The 26598-nt window shown below is 38.0% G+C and overlaps 1 protein-coding gene and 1 pseudogene across 1 annotated transcript in view; both read left to right on the top strand.

Moving 5' to 3' along the window:
- Positions 1–26598, top strand: part of MORC1 (MORC family CW-type zinc finger 1) — a 146038-nt gene that overhangs the window by 49918 nt on the left and 69522 nt on the right. Inside the window, exons 8-13 of the mRNA XM_045583783.1 lie at positions 785–864; positions 1531–1604; positions 3792–3856; positions 6484–6627; positions 9087–9241; positions 24864–24992. Coding sequence (XP_045439739.1) covers positions 785–864; positions 1531–1604; positions 3792–3856; positions 6484–6627; positions 9087–9241; positions 24864–24992 — 647 coding nt within the window. The remainder of the gene's footprint in view (positions 1–784; positions 865–1530; positions 1605–3791; positions 3857–6483; positions 6628–9086; positions 9242–24863; positions 24993–26598) is intronic.
- LOC118724782 lies at positions 19347–20010 on the top strand (annotated as a pseudogene).

Here is a 26598-nt window from a genome sequence, read left to right on the forward strand (position 1 = left end):
CCCCACAATTACTGCACCATTGCCTGCTTCCATGAGTTTTTTCTCTTATTTGTTCTTTGCTCAATCCCACCCCAGCATCCCTCCTCACCAGAGCTGTCTACCTGCTCTCTGTCTATGAGTCTGTCTCTATTTTGCTCGTTAGTCCAGTTTGTTCATTAAATTCCACATATAAGTGAAATCATATGATACTTATCTTTCTCTGGCTGGCTTATATATTTTCACTTATATGTGGAATCTAATGAACAAAATAAACTAACAAACCAAATATTTAGAAACAGACTCAGACACAGATAACACACTGACAGTAGTCAGAGGTGAGGGGTTTTGCAGGGTGGGTTAAAAAGATGAAAGGATTAAGGAAAAAAAACAACCTCTTTGACACAACAGTATAGTGATTGCCAGAATGAAAGGTGGAGGAGGGAGGTAGAAGAGGGCTTGGGGGGGTGGGGATAAATGGTGATGGAAGGAGACTTGACTTGGGTTGGTGAACACACAATACAATATACGGATGATGTGTTATAGACTTGTACAACAAAACCTATATAATTTATTAACTAATGTCACCCCAATAAATTCAATAAGAAAGCAAAATTTTCAAGTACTAAATGGTAAGGAGTTTCTTTTTAGGCATAAAGTTTTCTTATTTATCATCTGGATGCAACTTACTCTATAGTTTTTCTTAATAATGATGTATCTCTGGAGTATATAGTGTTCTTAACGAATATTTTTGTAGTATACTTTAAAATGATAATCTGACTTGATTATGTTATTTTTTATTTTTCAGAAAGTATCTGTATATCACATCTTCTTTTAAAGGAGCATTTAAAAATGAAGTTAAAAAGGCAGAAGAAGCAGTAAATATTGGTATATAACTATCTATGGCTTACCTTATTATTGTTCATTCATTTTACAAACATTAATTGTGCATATATTCTAAGATACATGCTGCTCTAGGCATTGTAGGAATAGCCATAATTAATTAAATGTAGTTTCTTCCTCTAAGGAATTATATACACATTTTCCCATCTCTGTTAAATTATTATTATTTATTATTTTAAGTATGATCCAAGTGGAACTGGATGGGTCTATTTTAGGAACCCTTGTTGTCACTGATGCTGAGCTAGATAGTTTCAGAGATTAGTGCTGCATCCTTTTTAGGGAGGAAAGCTGTACACATTCGATTCTCTTCACAGTGAGGACGGAACCATCGTTTCCCAGTGGTGCTGAGGGAGGAGTAGCTTTACATCCGTATTTTATGGATTTTAGATAGTTTTCAGTCAGCCAACAGCCAGTTGTGACTTTTGAGTTTATATGTATGTGTTTTTGCCCTTTAAATTGCCATGTCTAAGAGGAAGTACACTCCCTACACTTAGAATGTGTAAGAGCTGTGGAAGGAATGTAGGATTTTTTTAGGTGATTATTTGTAATCTCTCCCTGGTCATGGTTATATATCTATGTAAGTATGTAGAATACTCACTGAAAATTGCTTGAAAGAATTTCATGGTGTAATTACATTGCTTCTGCTTCTAGCTGAACTCGTATTGAAAGATGCTCGAATTAGGGTCAACCAGCCTGATAGAACTCCCTTGTCTTCTCCTGCCAAGGTATGACACACTTAAATGGCAAACAGTGTCCTTTGCTTTTTCCTGTTCACAGTTATCTCTTGTAATTTACTCCCTAAATTTTTAAATGCAGACAAGCTCAGGTGTCTTAAGTTAATTTGAATTTAGGTAAATAGAATAGACGAGTGGAGAGAAACGAGACAAAACTCAGCAAGTGGGGGAAGGCTGAGACAGAGCAAAGATGAACAAAATGTGGGGTGAATTCAGAACAGTTGGGAAGAGAGTCACAACTTATTTCTTCAAAATGAAAAGAAAAGGAATAGGAGGAAAGAATGAAAAGCAGACAAAAGCTAACTTATCAAATCTTCTTGAAAATATCTTTTCAAATCATAGCTCCCTATGGACCTAAATAAATGGGCAGAGCAGGGAGAAGACTAATACACAATCCTTCTTTTTAGAGTTGGGAATTATGTGCTGTAATTATGAATATTAATAACAGTGCTTCCAGCTCACAAAGCTGCTCTCGTATGAGGTGTTCCACACAGTTCATAAACATTCTCTGTAATTCTTGCAGTATACCCATGAGTGAGATAGGTTATAAAGAACTATTGTTATTAATTATAATGCATGGAAACTAAGAGAAAACAATATTGCTGCAAGACATGAATTTAAGTTTTCCAACTTTTACCAAAAATATACAAAGCTTTCTAGCATGGTGAATCATTACACTACTTATTTGCTTGCATACAAAGGGATAGTAGGTTTCTGGAGGGGAAAAAAAAAGGTTTTATTTCATCTTTCCTTAATTCTCTTCTACGGACTCAGTGTATGATTTCTTTCCAAGATTTGCCCTAAAGCATGTAAAGACCAGGGCTGTATCTGATGGAGTTCTCATGTCTAATGGTCATGACTGGGAATTAAATCAAAGAGTGGCTCCTGGTCATTCCCCAAAGCTATCCATGGTTTCCCCCAAATTCTGTTACTTTGCCCTCCCACCCCCACTTATTATTTTTTTTAAATTAAAGCTAGACCTATCTTGCTATCAACTTAAAAGTTTAATCATTTGTCATTTTGTTTCTAAGAAATAAGTTTCCTTGGTTTTATGTATTTGGGAAACCAGAGAAACAGACTTTCTAATGGGTCAGGACCTTGCTTTCTTGTTGCCTTAACCTGTCACCTCTCACTGCCTCTTTGTCCTGTGCTCTCAGTGCGGACTGGAAGAGCAGGGAAGTCTTTGACCAGCTCACTTTGTTGCTCTGATGCTCACTGGTTCATTTAAAGCAGAGAAGAGAGCAAAGCAAATGACCTCTGCATTTGACCTCTAAAATTCCTCTTGGCAGTTGAGTGGTTGAATTTGAAGTTTAATGAAATACCAGCCATTTACTTTTTTTTTACTTTGAAGTCAGTGAAAATAATGTTCAATCAGAAGTATACACATCAGATGAGATGTCCATTTTTCACATCAGGTGGATGGAGCATGTTAAAAGTTCTATTCTTAATTGTGAAATAATAATGCATTTTTTTCTGTCTGGTTAGAGGGAGTGTATTAGAGATAGGGCAGTGAATGAGCCAAATATATCAAATAAAAGAGAAGACAGACAGAAGGGGCTGGTACTGAGACACACTGAGAGGGAGAAAGCCTAGAGGGGATATCCTAAGAGGAAAGTTGAGGGAGTATCGGGAACTTTATATGAAGGAAACATTTCCTTCACATAATTTTTTTTCTTTTTTATTGAATTTATTGGGGTGACTGACATTGGTTAATAAAATAATATCGGTTTCAGGTCTAACAAAGTTTTTCACTCATGATTTTTTTTTCCTGAGAGAAGCCTTAGTGATTGATGGAGTGATTCAGCATTTTCTGTTCTCACAGATGAAAGCCAGAGCCTCCATACGTTGAATGACTTTCCTGAGCTGTCAGGAAGTTTAAGAGAAAAACCTCTGTGGCTTACAGGGAGCAATAGCCCTTTCTCTGAAAGGCAGAAAGGACATCGGAATTAGTGCAAGATGAGAACTGCGGGCTGGGATTTAGGTTGTCTTCTTAGCTATTAAAACTTAGTCATTTATCAAGTATTTATTGAGTATCTACTGTGGAAATATTGCATTAGGCAATGTGACCTATTACTGTTTCCCTTGTGAAACATTTGTAGAATAGGATAATAAATATCAGATCAGTTTTCGTTAATCTAGTGGCATAATGTTCTCTCCTAACCAAATGTACTTCTCCAGGACGCATTACAGAAAGCTTTGGAAGATGTGGAAGCAAAGCGTAAGATTCTTAAAGAGAAACAGAGGTAAGACATATGATTTTCTGTTTGCCAGAATCTGTGGTGCTATTTTAAAAACAAATTCTGATTTCTGAGTAAGTCAGATTTGGTGGTTTTTGTGACAAGTTCTCTTTCTCAACCTGTGACATCTTATGATATTAAGCATCAAATTCCCCCAACCAACATACTCAGTGACATCTTATGATATTAAGCATCAAATTCCCCCAACCAACATAATCAATCTAAAGTATTTATAAAGTATATATTTGCATCTACACATACGTTCACATAATGTTAAAATTTCTGAATACTGAGTAAAAAGTTAGTTCAGTGTATGATCAGATGAAGAAGTGAACTGCCCAGGGGATCAGTTGACAACTTCATGTTCCTGGTGTCCTTTGCCATTTAAACTCTGGAGAGTTGGTCCCGTTTCTTCCCTCTGCTGGTACTGATGAAAATTTATGATAGAAAATCTTTCAAGTAAATTCATCACTTATACATAGTTAAGATAAAAATTGCAAGCTGTTGGAACCCCTTTCACATCCCACGTGGTTCAGGGTTCGGGTTCTGGAGAGGGCTGCACACAAATGAAGAGAGACTAGAAAAGTATTAATTTGGTGATATTGGGGGCCAAGTGGGAGCCCACCTCCAGTGGGAGGACTACACACTGCTCTAGCCTTGCTATCCCTTTTATTGAGACTATGGGAAACATCTATAGCCCTTAGGCAGGAAATTCCAATAACAGAAATTAACATAGGACAAGCAAAGGTGGAGGCTGCTTCAGCTAACAATGTTTCAACTGAACAGTGAGTGGTTAGAGCAATTAAGGTTGTTGACCAGCCTTCCTGGCTTCCTGTCCACATCTCTCTCTGAGTGAAACAGCGATTGCTTTCCCGCAGCAAGCCTATATTATTGTATATATTACAACACCATTATTGACATTTGTAAGGTTGACTCAGGTGTTTCACAAGTAAAACTGAAAATAATTGTTCTTCAAGTAAGGTCAGATTTTGAAAACTGCATTAACTTTGAGAAACAAGTTTTTTAGGGAAATATTACTAATTTTTAGCATTATTTTGTTGTGAACCATGAAATGCTATACAACCATCACTTTCCTCCAAACCTTAAATTTGAAAAGTTAATTATGCATTTATCAAAATAAATGTTAAGTGAATGTCAGAGAAATCTTCATTGAAAAGCAAAGGCCTCTTTAAAGTCTTCAGGAAGAAAAAGCTGTTTGATGGCTTGTTTGAAGTCACAATGATATGCAGGAAATGTAACCAACCTATATTTTATTAATAATAAAGCCAGTTGGTGTGAAATCTTTACAGCAAAACGCTTTAAAAAAAAAAAACTTTGAAGGCAATCAGTATGCCACTTAATATCAAGGAGTGACTGTCATATCCTGTAACACCCTGTTTTGGGGTTCCTTACATTGTGTTCTTTTTTGTCAAAGAATGGGGGTCTAATTATTGAGTAGACACTTTTGAAAGTTTGATCCACATATATTTAACCCTACATGTACATGCATTTAAAAACACATAATTATGAACCCATATTAATACTTCCTCAGAAAGTCTGATGTACTCATATCATATCCCATGGAAGAACTGATAGAACTTTATTATCGTCCTTTAATGATACATTTAATCAGTCCAGTAAGTATCTGATATAGGTTGTAATAGCTGGTGGGCATGAATTTGAAAACAAAAAGCTGTTTTTGTGGCATGAAAGGAACTACAGGATGGGTGGAGGGGAAGAATTATATTTGCAGTCATTCTTGGGAAAAGAAAACATTTGCTAAGCACCTAATGCATTCCAGGTTTATATTTGACATTATCTCCTTTAGTCTTCATGGCATTCCATGTGGCTAGAGAGGTGTTTTCTTCCATTACTTAGATGAGACAGAAAGTTGAAGTGACACATCACAGTTAGCACGTGGTTCTTACAAAGACGGGCTTGTATTTTTGTATTTGAAGCCAGGTCCATCTTTCTGGTTCTTATAGCCAGCCACTTTTCATAGCTCCACACGGCCTTCTGTTACTCCAATTGTTTCTACTATAATACATTCTGCTTTGTCTCAATTTCCATCTTACCCTTTTAATAGAAAAGTCAAGAAAAACACAGTATTGCAGGACAGAGTTAGAAAAGCAGGAACTCATAATCTGCCTACATTTGCTATATTAACTTCCATTTACCTTTGATTTTGGAAAAAAGAAAGGTAAAGGATCTCTTTTGGCACTTTCCTATGTAGTATACTTGGAGGCTTGAGAACATGCTAGGCGTTAGAAATCACATCCAATGTAAAAAATACCTGCATTTAAAAATAGTCAAGTCATCAGTTTTCAGAAGTGCTGCAATTAGGTCAGTTAACATTTTACAACTATATGGCATTTTCTAGTCCTTATTGGCAAACTTGCTTTTGAATCTAGGAATGCTTCTGTTTGCCTGGCATGGCTATTGGCCATTATATTTATGCAGAATACATGGCTATGCAGGGATGTTTAGTGCACTCACTTGGTTTTGCAAAGTACCTGGATATGTTATATATAATTCCTTTAATAGTTGCCCTCTGAGTTTAATTATTCACATTTTTATAAACTGTATATTTTACTTAATAAAAATATCTTTAACTTTCCTAAATATAATGCTAGACAATTAAAAACAGCAAGGACACTCTCTCTATTCTTTGGAGTGAACATCGAAAACCGAAACCACGCTGGGATGTTCATTTACAGTAATAACCGCTTGATCAAGATGCATGAAAAAGTGGGCCCACAGTTGAAACTGAAGTCCTTGTAAGTATGCTTTGTTTTCAGAAGCATAGGCAGGAGGAAGGAGGCTGCAGTGTGATTCTGTCTGCGGAGTTGGATGAGTGATTAAACATAATTGGAGCAGGTGTCATATCCTCTGTTCTCCCTTCCTATCCTTGCACAGCCATTAATCTGCCTCATTTACACCAGTGGAGCTGTGTGCCTACTCCAAGGAAGAAGCTCACTTTTGGAAATGTTTTCAGTGCCTTTTCTGAGCAACTTGATGTTTTACCATTCTTTGCGCCATTTACTCAAATTAAGGCTTTAGTATGTTACCAAGTAAAAAGCAATGCAGGCACGTTAAAGAAATTTTAGAAAAAAAATTCATAGTTTTACCAAGCAGCTCGTAACCCCTTCAGGTATAGGTTCCATAGTCTTACAAAGCAACTGTGTAGCCCCTTTATGTATAGGTTCTTGCTAACATGAGCATGTATTTTTTAACACTGCAGCCTATTTGAATTCCGAAGTAATACAGTCTGGTGCTTGCCCAATGGGCTGAAACTCCACAAGCTGTTGTCATGAATTATGTAAAGTCTTGAAAAGAGACCATAGGGAAGCACAGAGACAGACAAGACAACCGTGACCAGTAGAATGGCTCGGGGGAAATTTTTCATCTTGCTTCCGCACTCTCAAGGAATTAGCAATTCATTCATATGTTCACTTAACAAGCACTTACATTGCAGTATTCTGCGGGCCAGGCATTGAGCTAAGGTCTGCAGACAGGATGGGGAAGACCTACTACCACTTGCTGAGGAACTTATGGTCCAGCGAAAGGGATGAGTGCATAAATATGTATTTTTCATATTGTATGGAAATAGCAAGAATGATCTTTTAAAACTAAGTTAATTTACTGTCTTGCTTAAAACCCCAATGCATGCAGAATAGAGGTAGTTGCCATGGTTTTCCAGTGATCTGGTCTCTGCCTGGCCTTGTAACACCCTGCCCCACCCATGCACACCCTCTCATTGCATTCCCCTCACAGCACCCAACTTGCTGTTTCTCAGACATCCTAAGCTCGCTCCTGCCATACGTCCTTGGCACTTGCCATTTCCTCTGCCTAGAGCCTTTTGTCTTTAGATCTTACTGATGGTCCTAGCATGCCACTGAGCACCAGGCCTAAAGTCTCCTCCTCAGGAAAGTCTTCCTGGACTGCCTAAATAAAATTAGCCCCTGTCATCACTACTCCCCTCACATATCTATCACTTATGTATATTTATATTGATTTCAGAGAGGAAGGGAGAAGGAGAGAGAGATAGAAACATCAATGATGACAGAGAACCATTGATTGGCTGCCTCCTGCATGCCCCACACTGGTGATTGAGCCTGCAACCTGGGCATGTGTCCTTAACCAGAATCGAACCTGCGACCCTTCAGTTTGCAGGCCAACGCTCTATCCACTGAGCCAAACCAACTATGGCTATCTATCACATTTTACATATTACAGCACCTGCATTATTTTCCTCAGCTCGCTTATCACCATCTGAAGTGATTTTGTACATTGATGGTTTTATTAGCATCATTCCTTGTCACCTTTCAATAGCAGAGAAACTTCATAAGCTGCGACATTTTTTGTTCTACTCTATTTCTAGTTCCTGGAATAGAGCCAGGTGCTCAGCTTGAATGAATGAATGAATGAATGAATGAATATAGGCTAGAGGCAAGCATCAGGTTTAAAAGACCATCTAGGAGGGGCAATAACCAAATCGGTCAGGCTTCCCGGAAGAAATGATGCCCTAATTTAGACTTACACAATCAATAGTGAAGGAAAGGCTCAGTGGGAGGGGGAAGTGATGAAAAACTTAATAAGGCCCCAAATTGGGAAAGGTTATTGTGTGGTTCCTAAAGAGTTAAGAGTCAGGATACTTTTCCCCAGAACAGGTTATATCACTTAAGTAGGATATCCTAGTTACAGCTAAAAATGTAGGGGGAAAATTGAGTTTATCCATAAGACTAACAGGCAGATGCCCGTTACTCTCAGGAATAGTCCAGCCATTATGTGCCCTTTGGACTTTTGCAATGATGAGAAATCCAACTTGACAGATGAAATGAGGATGAAGAAAGTTACTTGTGGCCATTCTCATTAGTTTCTTGCAGCAAAGCATTCTTAGTGGTGGTTAATGCTAAGAGACCTTCTTTTCCCACCCACCCTGACTCCCCATGTAAGGTGGTAGGTTTGGCAAAGGATGCGTATTAATTCAGTAATGATGTACTAAAACCATTTTGTATTATGAGACCAAATATACCTGGGATCATCATAGATCTGTGTAACAAAATACATTGTTAAATAACTTGTTAAATTTTGGCATGTTTCAGACCAAGTGAGCTAATTTATTTTTGGGAAAAAAATTAAAAATCCTGATTATATTTGCTTCCCCCCCCCCCTTAGCTAATTTTTTTTTTCTAAAATATTCTCCCCAAACTTCTATATGTCTATATTTTCCTAGGCTTGGTGCAGGTGTGATTGGGATTGTCAATATACCTTTGGAGATCATGGAACCATCTCATAATAAGCAGGAATTTCTCAACGTCCAAGAATATAATCATCTACTAAGAGTCATGGGACAGTTCTTGGTCCAGTACTGTAAGGACACCGGGATCAGTGAGTATCAGTAATAGTAAGAGGTATTTAAAGGGGATTAACTTGCATGATTTCTTTAAGTTGAAATGATTGTACTGATTTAGGTAACCACTATTCCAAAGCCCTGAAAGAGAGCTCCTGCATTGAAAACATGAGGGAAATGCCAGTCTCTGAATCTTTCCAGTAGTATTACGCGAAAAATAAAGCAGCGGATTAAAAATTGTAATTGGAGGGCAGTCAGAGAGTAGTATGAAGTGGCAGCTGATCTTGGAGGAAGGAGACAGAACTTTCCTCCAAATAGGCTTAGAGATCCTCAAAGTGTGTTTCAGACTCTACTGTGTAAGAGCACACAGCCCACCTAGACCTGTGTGGTTCCTATAGCATTGTTATATGATGCCACAGAATAATCATAGTGGGCCCTGGATAATTGTAGATATGTTAAACTTTGTTTTTTGTATCTAACAAGCCTTGAATATCTTAGTTCCAGAAAGATTTTGGTTAAAAATCACTAAAATAAATATACTTGGAAATTTAAAAAGATAAACGTCAGTTATCTGGAAAACTTGAATTACTTGATCGCCTCACTCTCTAGAGATACTTGAACAATGAGGTGGTGTGTTGTGCATTAATTAAATCAACTTCCTGTAAGCTATGCAGACAGGGCTTCATTTATGGAAACAAATAGAAGGCCACTGTGTATTTGTTCAATGATTTGCATGAAGTATGTATAATTCATGCATATCAAAAATTATGTCTCTACCCTTGAGACAACTTAAAATCTTACTATTGCTCTACTTGAGATGATATTTTAGAATATTTTCTTTTCTTTTGTACCCACTCTGCTTGGTCCTAAAATTTTCTCATGCCAGTGAAACAAGAAGTAATGCAGGAACTCAGGGTTCGGGGGAGGCGGGGATTAAAAGTGAGAATGAACTTGAGGGCACAGATTTCCTGCCAAAGCCAGATTTGCATGTGTTGGTCTAAAACCTGCAAAGTATGGTCTGTGGACCAGCATTACCTGAGAACTTAATAGAAATGCAGACTCATAGGCCTGCCCTAGACCTACTAGGTTAAAATCTGTGTGTTAGCAAGATCTCAGGTGATCTGTGTGCCCATTAAAGCTTGAGAAGCACTGGTCTGAAAAGTACGCCATTTTAATTGTTCTTTAGCATAGGCATACTACTTTCACATGTATATTTTCCCTCAAACATGTTTGAAGTTATACTAAATCTAGGAATGACCACATTATTTGAGAGGGTTTGCTGAAAACTACAGAAAGCATAATGGTGTGTGTGTGTGTGTGTGTGTGTGTGTGTGTGTGTGTGTGTGTATACATTTACATAGACACAGATAACAGTGTGGTGATAGCCAGAGGAAAAAGAGGGTGGTTTGGTGGGCAAAGGGGGAGAAATGGGGAGGAGAAGAGACTGCCTGTGCAGATAATGTTTTATTGAGTTGTACACTTAAAACCTGTATGGTTTTGTGAACTGTCACCCCAATAAATAAAATTTTTAAATAATAAAAAAAGAATATACAGAATGAATTAAAAATCAAGCACCTACAATACTTTCTGGTCTTTAATTACCAGCATGACATAGTACAGAAGGAAAATGTTAAGCATTTGAAAATTGTGTATATTTTCCCTGAAGCCTCTTTATTGTTCTCCTCATCCTTAAAACAAGGAACTAAGTCTTCAGAAAGAGTTAGGCATTAACTTTTAAAGGTGACAGGATTATCTCTATCCAGGACACATTTACTCAGGATGGTCCTATCAGTCCTGTGGGGAAGGAGCTTTCTCGAAGCCCCTTTGCCTGGTGTGTGTGTGCCCTCCCAACAATTGTACTCTCTACTCCATGCTACCATGTTTCCCCGAAAATAAGACCTAGCTCATGGAAAAATAAGACATCCCCTGAAAATAAGATTCTAGCGCATCTTTGGGAGCAAAAATTAATATAAGACACTGTCTTATTTTCGGGGAAACAGGGTATCACTTGTCAGTCTTCTCCCCTTATCTACTCCTTAAGTAACTCCCTGTCTCTACTTTACCTACATGATTTTTTTCAAAACCTTCTAATGGATGTAATAATATACAAAATAAGTGTTATATCTGTATTTTAATTATTTGTTGTTAATAACATTTTCCTAATCTCATAATTGTCTATGAATTGATTTTGGCTCCAGGGTATTCTCACAAAAGATGTTCCTCTAGAGGGGAGGAAGAATAGAGAAAGGACAGCGAGCATGTGCATTTGTTCACATTCTCACAACTTCATTCTAAGAGTTCATTATCACTAAGTCAAGTAATCAAGGTCAGAATTGGTAGTCTCAGAACTGTGCTGAGGAGATTGACCTTCAAGATCTTTGCCTAATGGTTCCTGCAGGAATAACCAAAAGCGTTATGTAATGTTTGCCTAATACTCTGAAGGCCAGTATAATAGGACACGCAATTTTAATGAAAAATAGGTTGGGTAGTTTTTTTGCCTTATAAATAAAAGATGCAATCTTTGTATTTGCTGTAAATCTGATCTGTTTCTATGGAAAATTGGGCCCTTGTAAAAAATGGAATGGACAGAAAGGGCAATGGAAAGGTAATGACTTTGTGTCATTTATCCAATCTGCATTTCCTTTTGGCATAGCTGATGCTAAAGGTCTCAAATATTTTCCTCATCTCTGAGTCTGACCTCACCTCACTGTTTTCTGAAGTTTTATGTATCCTTATAGTAAAACAGAAATATTAATTGTCAGCTTTTTGGAGTATGGAGAGAAGAAGGGAAAGATGGAATCATCAACTGAGATTTGAGTTTGAACAGAAGTTATTCCTAAACTTTTCCAAAATGGGTCAGAATATGGCTGATGCACTAAAATGAAATTTATGATATAATAAGCATAAGCTTGCCCAGCAAAACTGAAATTATAGGGCTTCAGGTTGGCAAGGAGGCTAAAAATCATTCAATCCAGTCACCTCTACCTTATGCTTTATCCCATCTATGTCACCCACCTGCCCCAGGCAAGTGGCTGCATTTTAACCCTCGGTGAGGGCCTCCCATGCAAGAAAAATTGCCACTTAAAAGTATATATATTTTATTGATATTTTTATAGAGAAGAAGGGAGAGGGATAGAGAGTTAGAAACATCAATGAGAGAGAAACATTGATCAGCTGCTTCCTACACATTCCCTACTGGGTATGTGCCCGCAAGCAAGGTACATGCCCTTGACAATTGAATCTGGGACTCTTTTATATATATGCACACTATTGATTTTTTACAGAGAGGAAAGGAGAGAGAGAGAGAGTTAGAAACATCGATGAGAGAGAAACACCCATCAGCTGCCTCCTGCACACTCTCTACTGGTTATATGCCCACAAGCAAGGTACATGCCCTTGATGAATCCAACCTGGGAACCCTGAGTCCGCAGGCCGACGCTCTATCCACTGAGCCAAATCTGTTAGGGCAAAATTGCCACTTCTTGATTGAGCCTGAGAATGTCTACACAACTATACTAAAAAATATATTTTAGCTCTGGCTGGTGTTTCTCAGTAGTTAGAGCATCAAAGGGCCACTGGTTTGATTCCTGGTTAAGGAGGCATGTACCTGGGTTGGGAGCACATACCTCGTCAGGGTGTGTGTGGAAGGCAACCAGTCAATGTGGCTCTCTCTCATTGATGTTTCTATCTCTCTCTATCTCTCCCTCTCCCCCCCTTCCACTCTCTCTGAAAAGTCAATGGGAAAAATATCCTCAGGTGAGGATTAACCAAAACAAAACATTTTCACATTCAAGTCAAATCCATGTGTCATGTATTCTTTCATTCATTCACCTGTGCTAGGCACTGAGTGTTATAGGACTAACAAATCAGATCTGGTTCACCTTTCTGGGAATTTACAATCTCACAGAGCTAAATATAATTTGACGATTAGAAATAGGATTGGTGTGCAACAGAGAAGAATGAGTGCTGAGGAAGTCAGTGATCAGCTCATAATCGCTGAAGAAGAGACATTTCCTAAAGTTAGCCAGGCCAACTTAATTCTCCTCCTTGGGGTCATGAATGGTTGGCCTAAAGCCTTTTTACGTGACAGCCCTCCACATATTTAAAGACAAGCTTTCTATCTCCAGCCTTGTTTTACCCTAATATTTCTAGTTTTATTGCTCTTCTTTATTTAACATGGCATTTGATATATTCACGATTTTAACATTATACTTCATAAAGTGTATCACCTAGAAACAAATTTTAGAAGAAACCTGAAAAACAATGAGTAAAATGGGATGGTCATTTTTTTTAAGAAGTTGTAATTCTGTTCATACCGCCTAATATAGTAATTCTCAAAGAGTACATTGTTGACCCTCAGCATCTTATTACCAATTTTTTTTTAATTAAATTGATTGGGGTGACATTGGTCAACATGAACATATAGGTTTCAGGTGTGGGGTTCTATTATATGTTACAAGATCTATATATTGCGTCCACCACCCAAAATAAAATCTTTTCCTGTCACCTTATATTAGGACCCACTTCCACCCCAATTTGAATTCTTAACAAAATTTGTAATGTGCATTCTTCTAAGCCACACTTATCTGTATTCAGTAATGCTTGTGGAACCTAGTGTAGAATCATACATTTATATTCTTATTAAATTTTATCATCTTATTGGGTTCATCCTTTCAGGTTGTAAGGACCTTTTGAGGAATTAATGTTGACTTCTAACTAACATGCTAGTTTTCCAGCAATGTTAAGTTTGGCCACTATTTTCTCTATGATTTCATTTAAATCCAGCAAGAACTTAGCTTTCCACTGATGAACTCCACTGAGGTGGAAATGGGACATTGGGTGAGGACAGTTAACCAGTTATAAATTTTCCTAATTACGCTGTCACCTAATTCATCAATTTCTCAGTTTGTGTATAATTTTATACACGTGAAATATAATATTAGCTAGATGAATAGTTTCTTTAAAAAATAGATAATACTTTATGTTTTAGCTTGGGTTGCTATAATAAAATACTATAAACTAGTGGTTTATGAAAAACATAAATTTGTTTCTTGTGGTTCTGGAGGCTGAAAGTCCAAGATCAGGGTGCAAGCACGGTTGGGTCCTGGTGAGACTCTCCTTTGGTTTACAGATGGCTGATACCTTGTTGTATGCTTCGATTGTGGAAAGAGTGAGCTAGCTCTCTAGCCTCCTTTTAAGGCACTAATCCCATTCATGAGGGCTTCACCATCTTGACCAAATTACCCCCCAAAGGCCCCACTTTCAAATACCATCACATTGAAAACTAGGTTTTAACATAAATTTGTGGGGGGCATACATTCAGTTCATAAACACTAGTAGCTAGATATAGCTAACTGCTCACAACAAAATTTAGTTTATCTTATGATTGTACATTAGCGTCTGAGATCTTAGAAACCCATTACAAAAATATCGAAATACAGCATGGGATATACACTAAGTGAGAAGGCTTATGTAAAATATTAATGGGTGAGAGAGACTGTAAGACAAGTTTACATGATGATATAGGCCCAAAAACAGTTCATATTTCTTTATTATGTATTATGTATTCTACTTTATTTTAAAAATATTGTATGTATAATACTATATTTTGTTTTATTTTAAAATTTTTCATCATGGTGTTATGGGCTAAATTCTGTCTTTCCTGAATTTATATGTTTTAAATTCATATAAGTTGGAGATAGGACCTTAAAAGAGATAATCAAGTTTACATGAGACTGTTAGAGTGGGCAATGCAACTTGACTGGTGTTGTTATAAGAGGAATTCAGATACAAAAAAGAGACACCAGCAGTGAGTGTACACAGAGAAGAGGCCATGTGAGCAAAAAGGTGGCCACCTACGAGCCAAGGAGAGAGGCCTCAGAAGAAAGCATAACCTTGATCTTAGACCTGCAGACACCTTGATTTTAGACTTCCAGTCTTCAGAACTGTGAAGAATTAAATTTCTGTTGTTTAAGCCACCCAGTCTGTGGTAATTTGTTATGCAACCCACCTTTGTGGGGAATTTCAATATTAGCATTAAAAAGAACATTATAATGAAACCTATAAAATAATCTTCCAACTACAACAATTATCAAGCCCTGAGCACTTGTTTTTATCCATATTCCCAACCTGCTCCTCCACAACTGGATTATTAAGGAAATTTCAGACTCTATATAACTGTACCTATATGAATTTTAGCCTGTATTTCTAGAAGAAAGAACACTTTAAAAACATAACCCTGGTATAAATATTAAACCTAAAAATTAATACTTCCTTAGCTAATGTGCTTTCTTGTGATGCTTCTCTCCTTGGCTTGTAGGTGGCCACCTTTTTGCTCCTTAACTAACTAACTAGTGGTCTTACCCATCCCCATATTTCCCTTTCTCTTTTTTGTTTTTCCTTGCAATTTATTTTTAGGGAAAACTGGGTTGGTTGTCTTATAGTTTTTACAGTCTAAATTTTGCTCACTGCATTATGGGTTGTAGTTTAACAAATTCTTCCATTCTATTTATTTTTTGTACATTTGTAGAATACAGCAGCTTGATCAAATTCAGGTGTGTGTATGTGTGTGTGTGTTGTCGATGTTAATTCTCAGCCAAGGATATTTTTTTCCATTGATTTTTAGAGAGAGTGGAAAGAAGAGAAGAAGGGGGAGAGAAAGTGAGAGAACATTGATGTGAGAGAGACCCATTGATAGGTTGCCTCCCGCATGTCCCCACAGGGCCCTTTGGTGATCAGGCTGATGCTCTAACCATTGAGAACACTGACTAGGGCTGTCTTTGTCTTTTGTACAGATGCTTCATAGGTAGTATCATATTTTTTTATGGGGAGGCATATATTGTTTAATTGTCTCTCTTATAATTATATGAACAGCTAATGATGAATGCTCAGATCCTTTAAGAGTTCCATAACGTTATATTCTGTTTCTATCTTATTTCATCATTTGCTAACTCTAATATTTCTATAAAGAAAAACTTCCTTTCATCTCCCATTTGGTTATCCACATCCACCAGTGATTTTACTATTTGACAGAAGCAATAGTAGAACTCTATATGCTTAACAATTTGCATTGGATAAAAGGTTTCTGTAAAAGAAATTAGAGATAAAAACAAAATATTAAAAATGATGAAGATATTTTGCCTAACTGATTTATATGGCATAACTATGTACTGTGTTTAATATTGTTACTTATGCCAGCTCCCTGCAAACAGCAGGATGGTTCAAGAGTTCACTGGAGTGACTTCTCTTTTAAAAACTCATGGTCTTAGATTTTATTCATTTACAGTGCTATTACCTGGTAATTGAAATTAGCACTATTCACAGCACTTAAGCTTCCTTTTCTTTCTGACTACACTTGTATTATTATTATGATAATGACATTTTTATATCTACAATGAAGTTTCTTGCTAAAATACCTCAGAGGACCTCACTAATTTATATTGCAAATAAAATACTAAAAATCCTAGTGCCCTTCTTTTGTCTTGCATTAAATGCTCTTTTATTCTTAGTTTGACTTTTCCCTGCCATATGAGAAGCAAGACCTCAAAAACCTCTGTTAGTCTGCTTATGCCTTAAGTAAAAAAGATAAGTTGTATTTAGAGAATGAATTTAAAACAGTGCAATTAAGATTAAATATAAGTTGTATTAACAACAGCAACAAAGTCTTTGACTCTTAATAACACTGAGTCAGTCAGTGGGCTATGTATATGTATATGTATGTGTCTGAATAAATTTAGGAGAATCCTGGTAGAGAGGTAAACTGTACTAACCCAGGAATTGGGGAGACCAAAGTAGTTTATGAGGAGATTGCCCAAAATAACACAGAAGAGCCTATGAATATGCTTTATCTAATTTTGATTTCCACATTATAGACAGAATTAGAAAAACTGGAGTGTATCCAAAGGACAACAGTAACAATCTTCCTATCTAATAAAAGAGTAATATGCAATTGACCATCACTGCAACACACAAGATGGCTCCCATGTGGTCAAAGATGGCTGCTCCCATGTGGACACAAGATAGTTGCCACAAGATGGCCTATAGGGGAGGGCAGTTGTTGTTGATCAGGCCAGCAGTGGGGGGGCAGTTAGCGGTGACCAGGCTGGCAGAGGAGGGCAGTTGGGGGGGACCAGGACTGCAGGGGAGGACAGTTGGGAGGACCAGACCTGCAGGGGAGGGCAGTTGAGGGGGACCAGGCCTGCAGGGGAGGGCAGCTGGGGGCAACCAGGCTTGCAGAGGAGGAAAGTTGGGAGGACCAGACCTGCAGGGGAGGACAGTTTGGGGGACTAGGCCTGCAGGGAGGACAGTTAAGTACAATTGGCTTGGCAGGAGAACAGTTAGGCATCAATCAGGCTGGCAGGGGAGTTGTTAGGGGGTGATCAGGCTTGTAGGCAGAAACCATTAAGGGCAATCAAGCAGGCAGGCAGGCAGGTGAGCTGTTGGGAGCCAGCAGTCCTGGATTGTGAGAGGGATGTCACAGATTGGAGAGGGTGTAGGCTGGGCTGAGGGACACCCCCCACCCCTAGTGACTAAATAAAATTACAACCTAAAAAGAGAAGGTAAAAGTTATTTTTTCCTGAGGGGAGACTCAGAAGAAGCCTCTCCTTTTTTATTTTTTATTTTTATTTTTTTAAAATTTTATTTTATTGTTTAATGAATTACTTTTATTGATTTTTAATTTTTGTTAATCCTCACCTGATTTTTACAGAGAATAGAAGGGAGGGGTGAGACAGAGTGAGAGAGGGACCTGGGCCAGGGATCAGGCCTGCAACTGAGGTACGTGCCCTTAATCTAGATACATGCTTTTGACTGAATCCAACCCAGGACCCTTCAGTCTGAGGCTAATGCTCTATCTACTAAGCCAAACTGACTAGGGCCAAATATTTTTATTGATTTTTAGAGAGAGAAGAAGGAAGAGAGAGAAACATCAATCTGAGAGGGAAATACTGACCAGCTGACTCCTGCATACCCTCTATTGGAGATTGAGCCCTGCAGCCTGGGCATATGCTCTGACCAGGAAATGAACCCAGCAACCTTTTGGTGCATAGAATGATGCCCAACTAACTGAGCCACACCAGCTAGGGCTCCTTAGTTTTGTTTTTGAAGGCTTGTCATCATGAGGTTTCTAACCCTCTCCCTTCTAGTCTTCAGTGACAGAAGAATGTGGTTCTGAACTGGGAGTCAGGAAGTCCTAAGGGACTTAAGAATATGGCTAGAAGTTCTTGAATTCTTGTCTACCAATTTTTGTCTAAAATGGCATTATGCCTTATACATAAATACGCTACCATTTTTCAAACATGTACAGATGTAGTTGTGGCTAATAAAGTGCAAAATCTCATAAACATGTTATTAAATTCATAGGTTACTTTTTTGTCGTCATGCATTTTCTCAGGTCAGGGATGGTGGTTCTGAAATTATTTTGCAGCTTAAGGAGATCCACGTGGGAAACGGCTGACATGGAACAAGAGAAAATGATGCTACATTGCCAGGTAAAGTAATGAAGTTGCTGCCTAGAGCAAGTTGGAGCAACTCAGCAGATTCCTGGAGTTTTGCTGTGGAGCATACTGTGCCCACAGTAGAGTGGAGACGTGAAGACATTCTGACTGCAGCTGCCACCTACCTCTGCCATTGACTGCACCCTAAGTAAGACTAACCTACTCCACCCTCTCACAAGTTGGAGCCAAGAGAAGGCATGGCGCCATAAGCACCTTCACTATCGAAGACATCTTGCCTAGTTTTCCTTCAGTTCAAATAGAGCCCTTCGGGAAGTGATTGTCTAGGGTAGGGGTGTCGAACTCAATCAGAGAAGGGGCCAAAATCTAAAATCCAGCCTAAATCTCGGGCCGAATGGTTTACTGAACAGTCATAAACTGTCATTGTGATGGAAACGCAGCGGAGTGCAGTGATGACAGCGCGGTGCAGGCCACATTGCAAGGCCTGGCGGGACGGATTTGGCCCGCGGGCCTTGTGTTTGACACATGTGGTCTAGGGCCTCTCTCATCTCACATGCACCACAGACTCTGAGCCGACATGTCACTGATTGGCCTCTTGATCCTACAGGCATCACAGCCAACTGATCAGAGTGGGCATATCACGTGGAACCAGTTTGCCATTCCTGACCCAGAAATTCTATGGAGAATATAGATGACAAATGATCACACCGTGGACCAGCTTAGGAAGGGTGGAATGGCTGGTTTTTCTAAAAATCAGAGAGTAGTTCTTCCTTTCTCAACCCTCAGCCACCTTGGCAGCTGCTCCTGTTTGGGGAACATCCTGCACCGAAGGCAGGAAGATGGTGGCCACAATGAAGGTGAAAAAGTTGCTGAGTTGATCAACTCTAGGCTCCAACTTGTTATGAAAACTGGAGTGCACATACCGGGGGTACAAGGAGACTCTGAAGATGATCAGACAAGGCAACGCAGAACTGGCCATCCTTACTCGCAACTGTCCGGCCTTGAGAAATTTGAAATAGAGTGCTGTGTCATGTTGGCTAAGTCTAGTGTCTATCTCTACAGTGGCAATGCTATTGAATTGGAAAAGACTACAAAGTATGCTCACCAACTGTCATTGACCCAGAATGGGGCCATAAGCACCTTCACCGAAGACATCTTGCCTTGCTTTCCTTCAGTTCAAATAGAGCCCTTTGGGAAGTGATTGTCTAGGGCCTCTCTCATCTCACATGCACCACAGACTCTGAACCGACATGACAGCAATTGGTATCATTAGAAGCATGCCAAAACAGACTGGTGAAAAGTAAATCATGCAACATTTTTCTTTAATAAAACTTACCAGAGCTTGGTTTAAAAAACCAGAGGGTAATAACAGGACGATATTCAACACAGGAGGAGACGTGATTTATAGTCCCCTGAGAGTGGTATGCAATTTCTATCTCAGGAGATCTTTAAAAGTAGAAGATAATAATTTGTTTAGAGGCAGAACTACCTGAAGGCAGGAACCTGATTTAAATATCTTGTCTAGTTTATCATTTTCCTGGTGCTTTGATTTCATAAACTGTTTGAGACTTCTTATTTTTATTTAAACCATCAGAGCTTTGCTTTAGTAGTTTATTACTGAATTTTATTACTTCTCCTTTTGGGTAATTGCTTTCTTGGATGTCATTGTACATTCTATGAACAGATATGAAACTGACATCTCAAGGTGTTACATTTCTCCTGTTTTTCAGAGACAAAATCTGTGTAAACTCTTTTAGTTACTGGATTTTGACAAATTTTCAGTAAGTTACTGCAGCATTTTATATTTTTTTTTCCTGGTTTTAAGAGGCTCCAAAAAATTAATCAGATAAAATTAAACAGAAGTTTTCTGAATTAAATACTCCACATATATAACTAGCAGTAAGTTCAATTATCAGTTTTCTCACGTACTTATTCTAGGAATTAGAACTTTAATTCTGTGTACCTTAATCCCTGATTATTCCATTAATTCAACAAGCTTGTTTATCCAAACAAAAGTCTTGAGATACGTATTCTTTTGTAATCTTAAATATTACTTGTGTGTTTGTAGCATTTTTCTTTACAGATTTTTAAATCAGAATACCTTGAGGATATTGAAATAATATAGTTTTGGAATTAATAAATTTTGGGTTACCTACATAACTTAATAGTGGCTGTAAATATTTAAGATATATTTTTTTAAAATCACGGTTTGAAATTTCACTTTTTTGCTCTTAATGGACATCCAGATGAAAGGTGTTACTGTACAGGACAGCCCCTGAGTCAGTGGGAGAGGGCTGTCCCCAACCTCGGTCCTTGTCTTCTCATATAAATGAATTTATACAAGACCCTGACTGCATTGTGAAAAGCCAATTTATTGAAGTATGCATCTTCACTGAAAAAAGCAAAGCAAGCAAACCTGCCTTATGAACACAGACAGGCTCTAGCTAATCGATGACCACATTGGGAGTGGGTCCAAGGCATTATATACCCTCCTATCTATAGGTCTCAAAATTCCTCTGCCAAATATTTTTATACAAATTAATTCTCAAGGTCCCCCCCTCCCCCCCCCCTTTTTTTTGTACTTCATTGTGGCATTTCCAGAAATCATGAGAAGCACCTGACAACTATATTTTGCCAAGCCTTGAGACTGCTGGCTTTTCTTTGAGTAAAACTGCCCTTTTCCCCTTCCCCCTGACCTCCTCTCATTAGTGAGGTTTTTTTTTTTAACCATTTGTTCTGTGTCCTTGGCTGCTGAAGATAATGGTTTGTTAGTTACAAGCTGGTTGCAAATTACACTATATTTAGCCTTGTTTTAACTTTCCTGTATCAGTTTCCCTATTCCTCCTGCCCTGGAAATTTGTATCAGCTATACATATTTTAATACTTGTATCTTTTAACTTTTACATAAGAGTTAAGCAGTTTATACACCACCATTATAGTATTAGCATATTTTTATTTTGACTGTATATTTACTTTTATCCGTGAGATTCATATATTTAGGTCTTTGGGTTACTAATTATTGTCCTTTCATTTCAGTTTGGAGAACTCTCTTTAACATTTCTTGTAAGGCAGGTCTAGTGAACTCTCTGAGCTCTTGTTTGTTTGGGAAATTATTTCTCCATTTTCTGAAGGAGAGCTTTTTCAGATTAAGTATGCTGGGTTGGCGTGTTTTTCTCTTTCAGCCTTTTGATTATATCACCCAACTCTCTCCTGATCTGCAAGATTTTGGGGGAAAAAAAATATATATATAGTCTAATAAGTTCCCTTGTATGGGAAGAACATATTTCCTCAAGGAGGATTTTTCCCCCTGTATTTAGAGTAACACATGAAAGTAGAAACTGACATGATACGTTTTCTCCCACTGCCTTCCCTCTGGACAGCTGGCTTATCTGTTTGCTGAAACCTCGTCTTCAGGGTCCACCCCATGGAAATTGGTTTTAATAACATCATAAGTTATACATGTCAGACTAGTTTCCATCTGAAGAGCAAAATCTATTTCTGATTTTGAGTTTAAAACTTTCTTTGCCCTGGCTGTTGCCTTGAATAGCATAGCTTCCTTCAATTCTGGTAAGTAGGTGTTTGGTATAGTGAATGTGCTATTTGTGCCTTTAATAGCCTGCAATTCTTTTTTTTAAATATATTTTTATTTATTTTAGAGAGGAAGGGACAGGAGAGAGAGATAGAAACATCAATGATTAGAGAGAATCATTGATCCGCACACCCCGCACAGGGGATTGAGCCCACAACCCAGGCATGTGCCCTGACCGGGAATCAAACCGTGACCTCCTGGTTCATAGGTCTATGTTCAACCATTGAGCCGTACTGGTCTGGCTAGCCTACAATCCTTCAGTATTATTTAATCCTGTAAGTAAACATTAAGCTCTGTGAGTCACTTACTGAAAATAAGATCCTGTACATCACTACTGTCTTCAACGATTTCACTATCCAAAGGGGGAGATAGGTACAAAGCAAACTGAAATGAGATGTGTGTGTTAGCACTATGAGGGTGGTGTGATCACAGAGCATGTATTACTACCCTAGAGGAGTGTGTGTTTATATTTCTAACATCATAGTAGTTTTATCACTCTTAAATGTTTGTGTCAGGGTTCACAGTTGATACGCGTTTTCAAATGTAACTGTGTTGTTCACTGTGTTAACGTTTTCAGGGAAAGATAATATTTCACCTTTGTTTTATCCCACAGAACACATTAATGAGGTATTTTGTCAAGACTAGCAGCAGTAGATTTTGAGGGTTTCGTAGGTACCGGATGCTGAGCTATGTGCTAAGTGCATGCAACGTTTTAAAGCACAGCTCCTCCTTTGAAAGGCACAGTCCTTTGCAGGAAGTAGAGAGAAGATAAATGCAACTCAAAAGCAATTTAAATTCCTGCAGGGTTCTGTAGTTTTAAATGTACCTTTACACTTATTCTTTTTGATAAAACTGTTGGGCAGGTTATTGGAAATACTTACTTTATAATTAAGAAATTTTAGTGGCTTTCCATAATTATACCCATAATGTTTGCCATAGACAGTACTGGAAGCCACCTTACTTTAATCTACAACCCCTCTTACCTTAACTGAGTAGTTCTTGTGGAAATCAGAGGAAAAGTCTTCACAAGCCAGCCACCAAAAACTATATCAGGATTGGTGTGTAGCACAGAAAGGAGTCAGGGCTGGGCCAAGACCAAATGCTGAGGAAAGAAAGAGCGAAAATATGAAAGTCTAAATTGAGAAAAACCCAAGAAGCAGAATCTTAAGGGAGATCTGAGTAGAGAGATGTGCAGAGACAATGGGAACCTGGGAATTTGTAAGGGCAGCTTTCAGCCTGTAAAGTCTCTTTTGAAGGCTATATGGTCTTCCAGGCACAAAACATTCTGAATCTAAATTTTAACAGGATTACTAAGGTGTAAGGATGCTTACTTGTATTTTGCATAATTATATAGTTATGTGATATATGGCCTTCTATTTCATGCATTTTCATTAAAAGGTTTATATTTTAGAGCCTCATTTTGAGCTTTGAAATTGATAAAGTATTCTATATCTGTCACATGTCAAGTGCTCAGTAGTCACATGTGGTTAGTGGTCAACATATTGGACAGAGTGGTACACAAAAATTATTTTTTAAAAGTGTATTTTTAAAGTAATAAATGCACAAAAGTGTATTTTTAAAGTAATAAATGCACATATAAAAGTATTGAGTGTTTATAAAATAAAAAATGGAAAGTAAAAGTATCTTCCCCTGTCTTCCTCTCAGTCTCTCTCTCTCTCTCCAGTGGTTTTTCTTATTAAAGCATCTTGTTTCCTTTCAGGAAAAGAAATATCCACCAAAGTTTTATATGTATACTAGAGGCCCAGTGCATGAAATTTGTGCATGGGTAGGGTCCCTAACAGCTCCCAGCTCCTTGCTGGGCCTTCCTTTGTTCCACACCACCCCCTGGTGGTCAGCGCATGTCTGACTCGATAGTTCTAACTCCCACCCATGGGGAAATTTGATTAGTAGTCTTTTATTATATAAGATGCTTTTTATAAATTGCAATAATTGACTATACTAGGTAGGTTGTTTTACATTTTTTAAATAAAATTAAAACTCTGATGTCTTGATGAAGTAATACATTTAGCTTTAACTCCCTGTTTCAGAAGTTTCCTTGTTTGGAAATGGAATTTACTCATTTCGTATTCTAGTCTTTCATGATGTTCTCCTTTCCCCCTTTTTTTCTGTTCAAATAGTGCTCTAATATGTACATGATCATCGTTGTATATGTTTGTAGGGAAGATTTCTATCAGTGCAATTGCTGAATGGTCCTTCATGACAAGTGCTGTGTCTAAGCAAGGAAGGAGTAGAGAATCTGGCCTGAGGGTAGGGCATAAACAATAAAGACTGGTAGAAAAGGGAGGCAGAGACAAAATAAAGATAAACTGTAGCTGTGAGACAAGATCATAAATATCTGTATAAACAGTCTTAAGGGTTGCCTTTAAGTTTATTCAGTGCCATCCCTTCTGGAGTACTTAAGAAAAAAAGTTTTAAATGTCAGTGTATTTCATTGTAAATCCTATCTAATAAAAGAGAAACATGCAAATTGACTATACCTCTGCTATGGCCCACAAGCCATGCCCACCAGCCAATCAGGAGTGAATATGCAAATCAACCCAACCAAGATGGCAATTAATTTTCTTTTATTACTCTTATCCTGTTTTGTTTTGTTTTTAGGTAATAGAAACCTAACATTGTTTTGGAATGAATCTGGATACCAGAATAACAAGGACACAGAGAGGTCTTTAGAGTCTATTCAGTATCAAAGAAGACAAGCCATGGCCATCCCATTCATCATTCAGTGTGGTGAGTGTTGAATTCCATCCAAATTAGCAATCATTTAGTGAGTTTTTAAATATGCATGTCATTGTGCCTTTAATGGTGCGTGAAGGAGACAGAGATGGTGGGTAAAACCTGATTTTTATATACAGTGAGGTTAGAGTCTAGAAGAAAGGTTAAGATAAGCATGAAAACAATTATAATAGAGATGAAATTCAGATAAATGATATAAAAGAGGCACAGAGTTCTATGAGGGTTCAAAAAAAGAGGAAGTTGAGGCAAGGCTTCATGACAGAGGTAGCCTTTGCCATGATCTTTAAATAGAATTTTGATAGGCATAGAAGTAGCAGGAGATATGTGTTAATATCAGATATACAGCTAAAAATGTAAGGTGGAATGATATAAACAGCCATCTTTCTTTTTAAAATTCTTTAATGCTTAAAAGTATTACATATGTCTTCTTTTTTCCCCATTGACCTCTCCCTGGCCATTCCCACCACCACCACTGCCAGCCCCCCAGCACATGCCCTAATCCCCCTACTGTCTATGTCCACGGGTTATGCTTATAAGCATGCATACAAGACCTTATTTGATAGAATAACATCATCGAAGCATTGAACACTAATAGTGTTCCTCTGGTATAACTTCTAGCCACTATTTCTAGAGTTAGAGAATTAAAGACACTCTATTATCTGCAAGGAGTCTACTGTCCACTGAGGAGCCAAGCAAACAAATAAAGCACATTATAGTCTGTAAGACTTTGTAGTTAGTTACAAAGAGCCAAGCGAACACCTCCCTACCTTGAGCCTTGGGTTAAGGACCTGACCGGTCTAATGTGTGCAAAATACTGTCAGAATCCAATCTCTGGTATTAGTAAGCTATGAAATGAGGCAAATTCCTTAATTTCTCTAAGCCTCAGTTTCCTTTTTCATAACAGGAAGTTAGTATTTATAACTACCTCAGACAGTTCTGTGCAAATACAATGTATTACCATATGTAAAGTTTACTAAGTGCATAGGATAGTGTTATAGGGTTCTCCAGAGAAACAGAACCAATAGAATGGCTGGCTGGCTGAAAAAAATATATAAGATAGATAGATAGATAGATAGATAGATAGATAGGTAGTTAGGTATATATTATTGAGAATTGGCTTACATGATTATGGAGGCTAACAAGTCTAAGATCTTTACTCAGTAAGCTGGATACCCAGGAGAGCCATTAGTTTAATTCTAATTCAAGTCTGAAGGCCTGAGAACCAACAGACCCAATGATGTAGTTCCAGTGAAAAACTGACAGGGTCAATACCCAGAAAGAACTGATGTTTTAATTTGAGTCTGAAGGCTGGAAAAACCTAGTGGCCCAGCTCAAGACAATCAGGAAAGAGAAGTTCCTTTTTTACTCTCCAGGGAGTCAGCCATTTTTTGTTTTATTTAGGCCTTCAACTGATTAGATGAGGCCCACCCCACATTAGGGAGGACCATTTGCTTTACTCAGACTATCAATTCAAATGTTAATCTCATTCGAAACACCCTCATAGACACATTCAGAATTGTTTGACCAAGCACCCCATGGCCCAGTCAAAGTGACATAAAGTTAGCCAGCACAGATGATGTCTAGCAATGCTGGCTTTTAT

This window comes from Pipistrellus kuhlii, unplaced genomic scaffold (assembly GCF_014108245.1).
Source record: "Pipistrellus kuhlii isolate mPipKuh1 unplaced genomic scaffold, mPipKuh1.p scaffold_m20_p_2, whole genome shotgun sequence".
NCBI lineage: Eukaryota > Metazoa > Chordata > Mammalia > Chiroptera > Vespertilionidae > Pipistrellus > Pipistrellus kuhlii.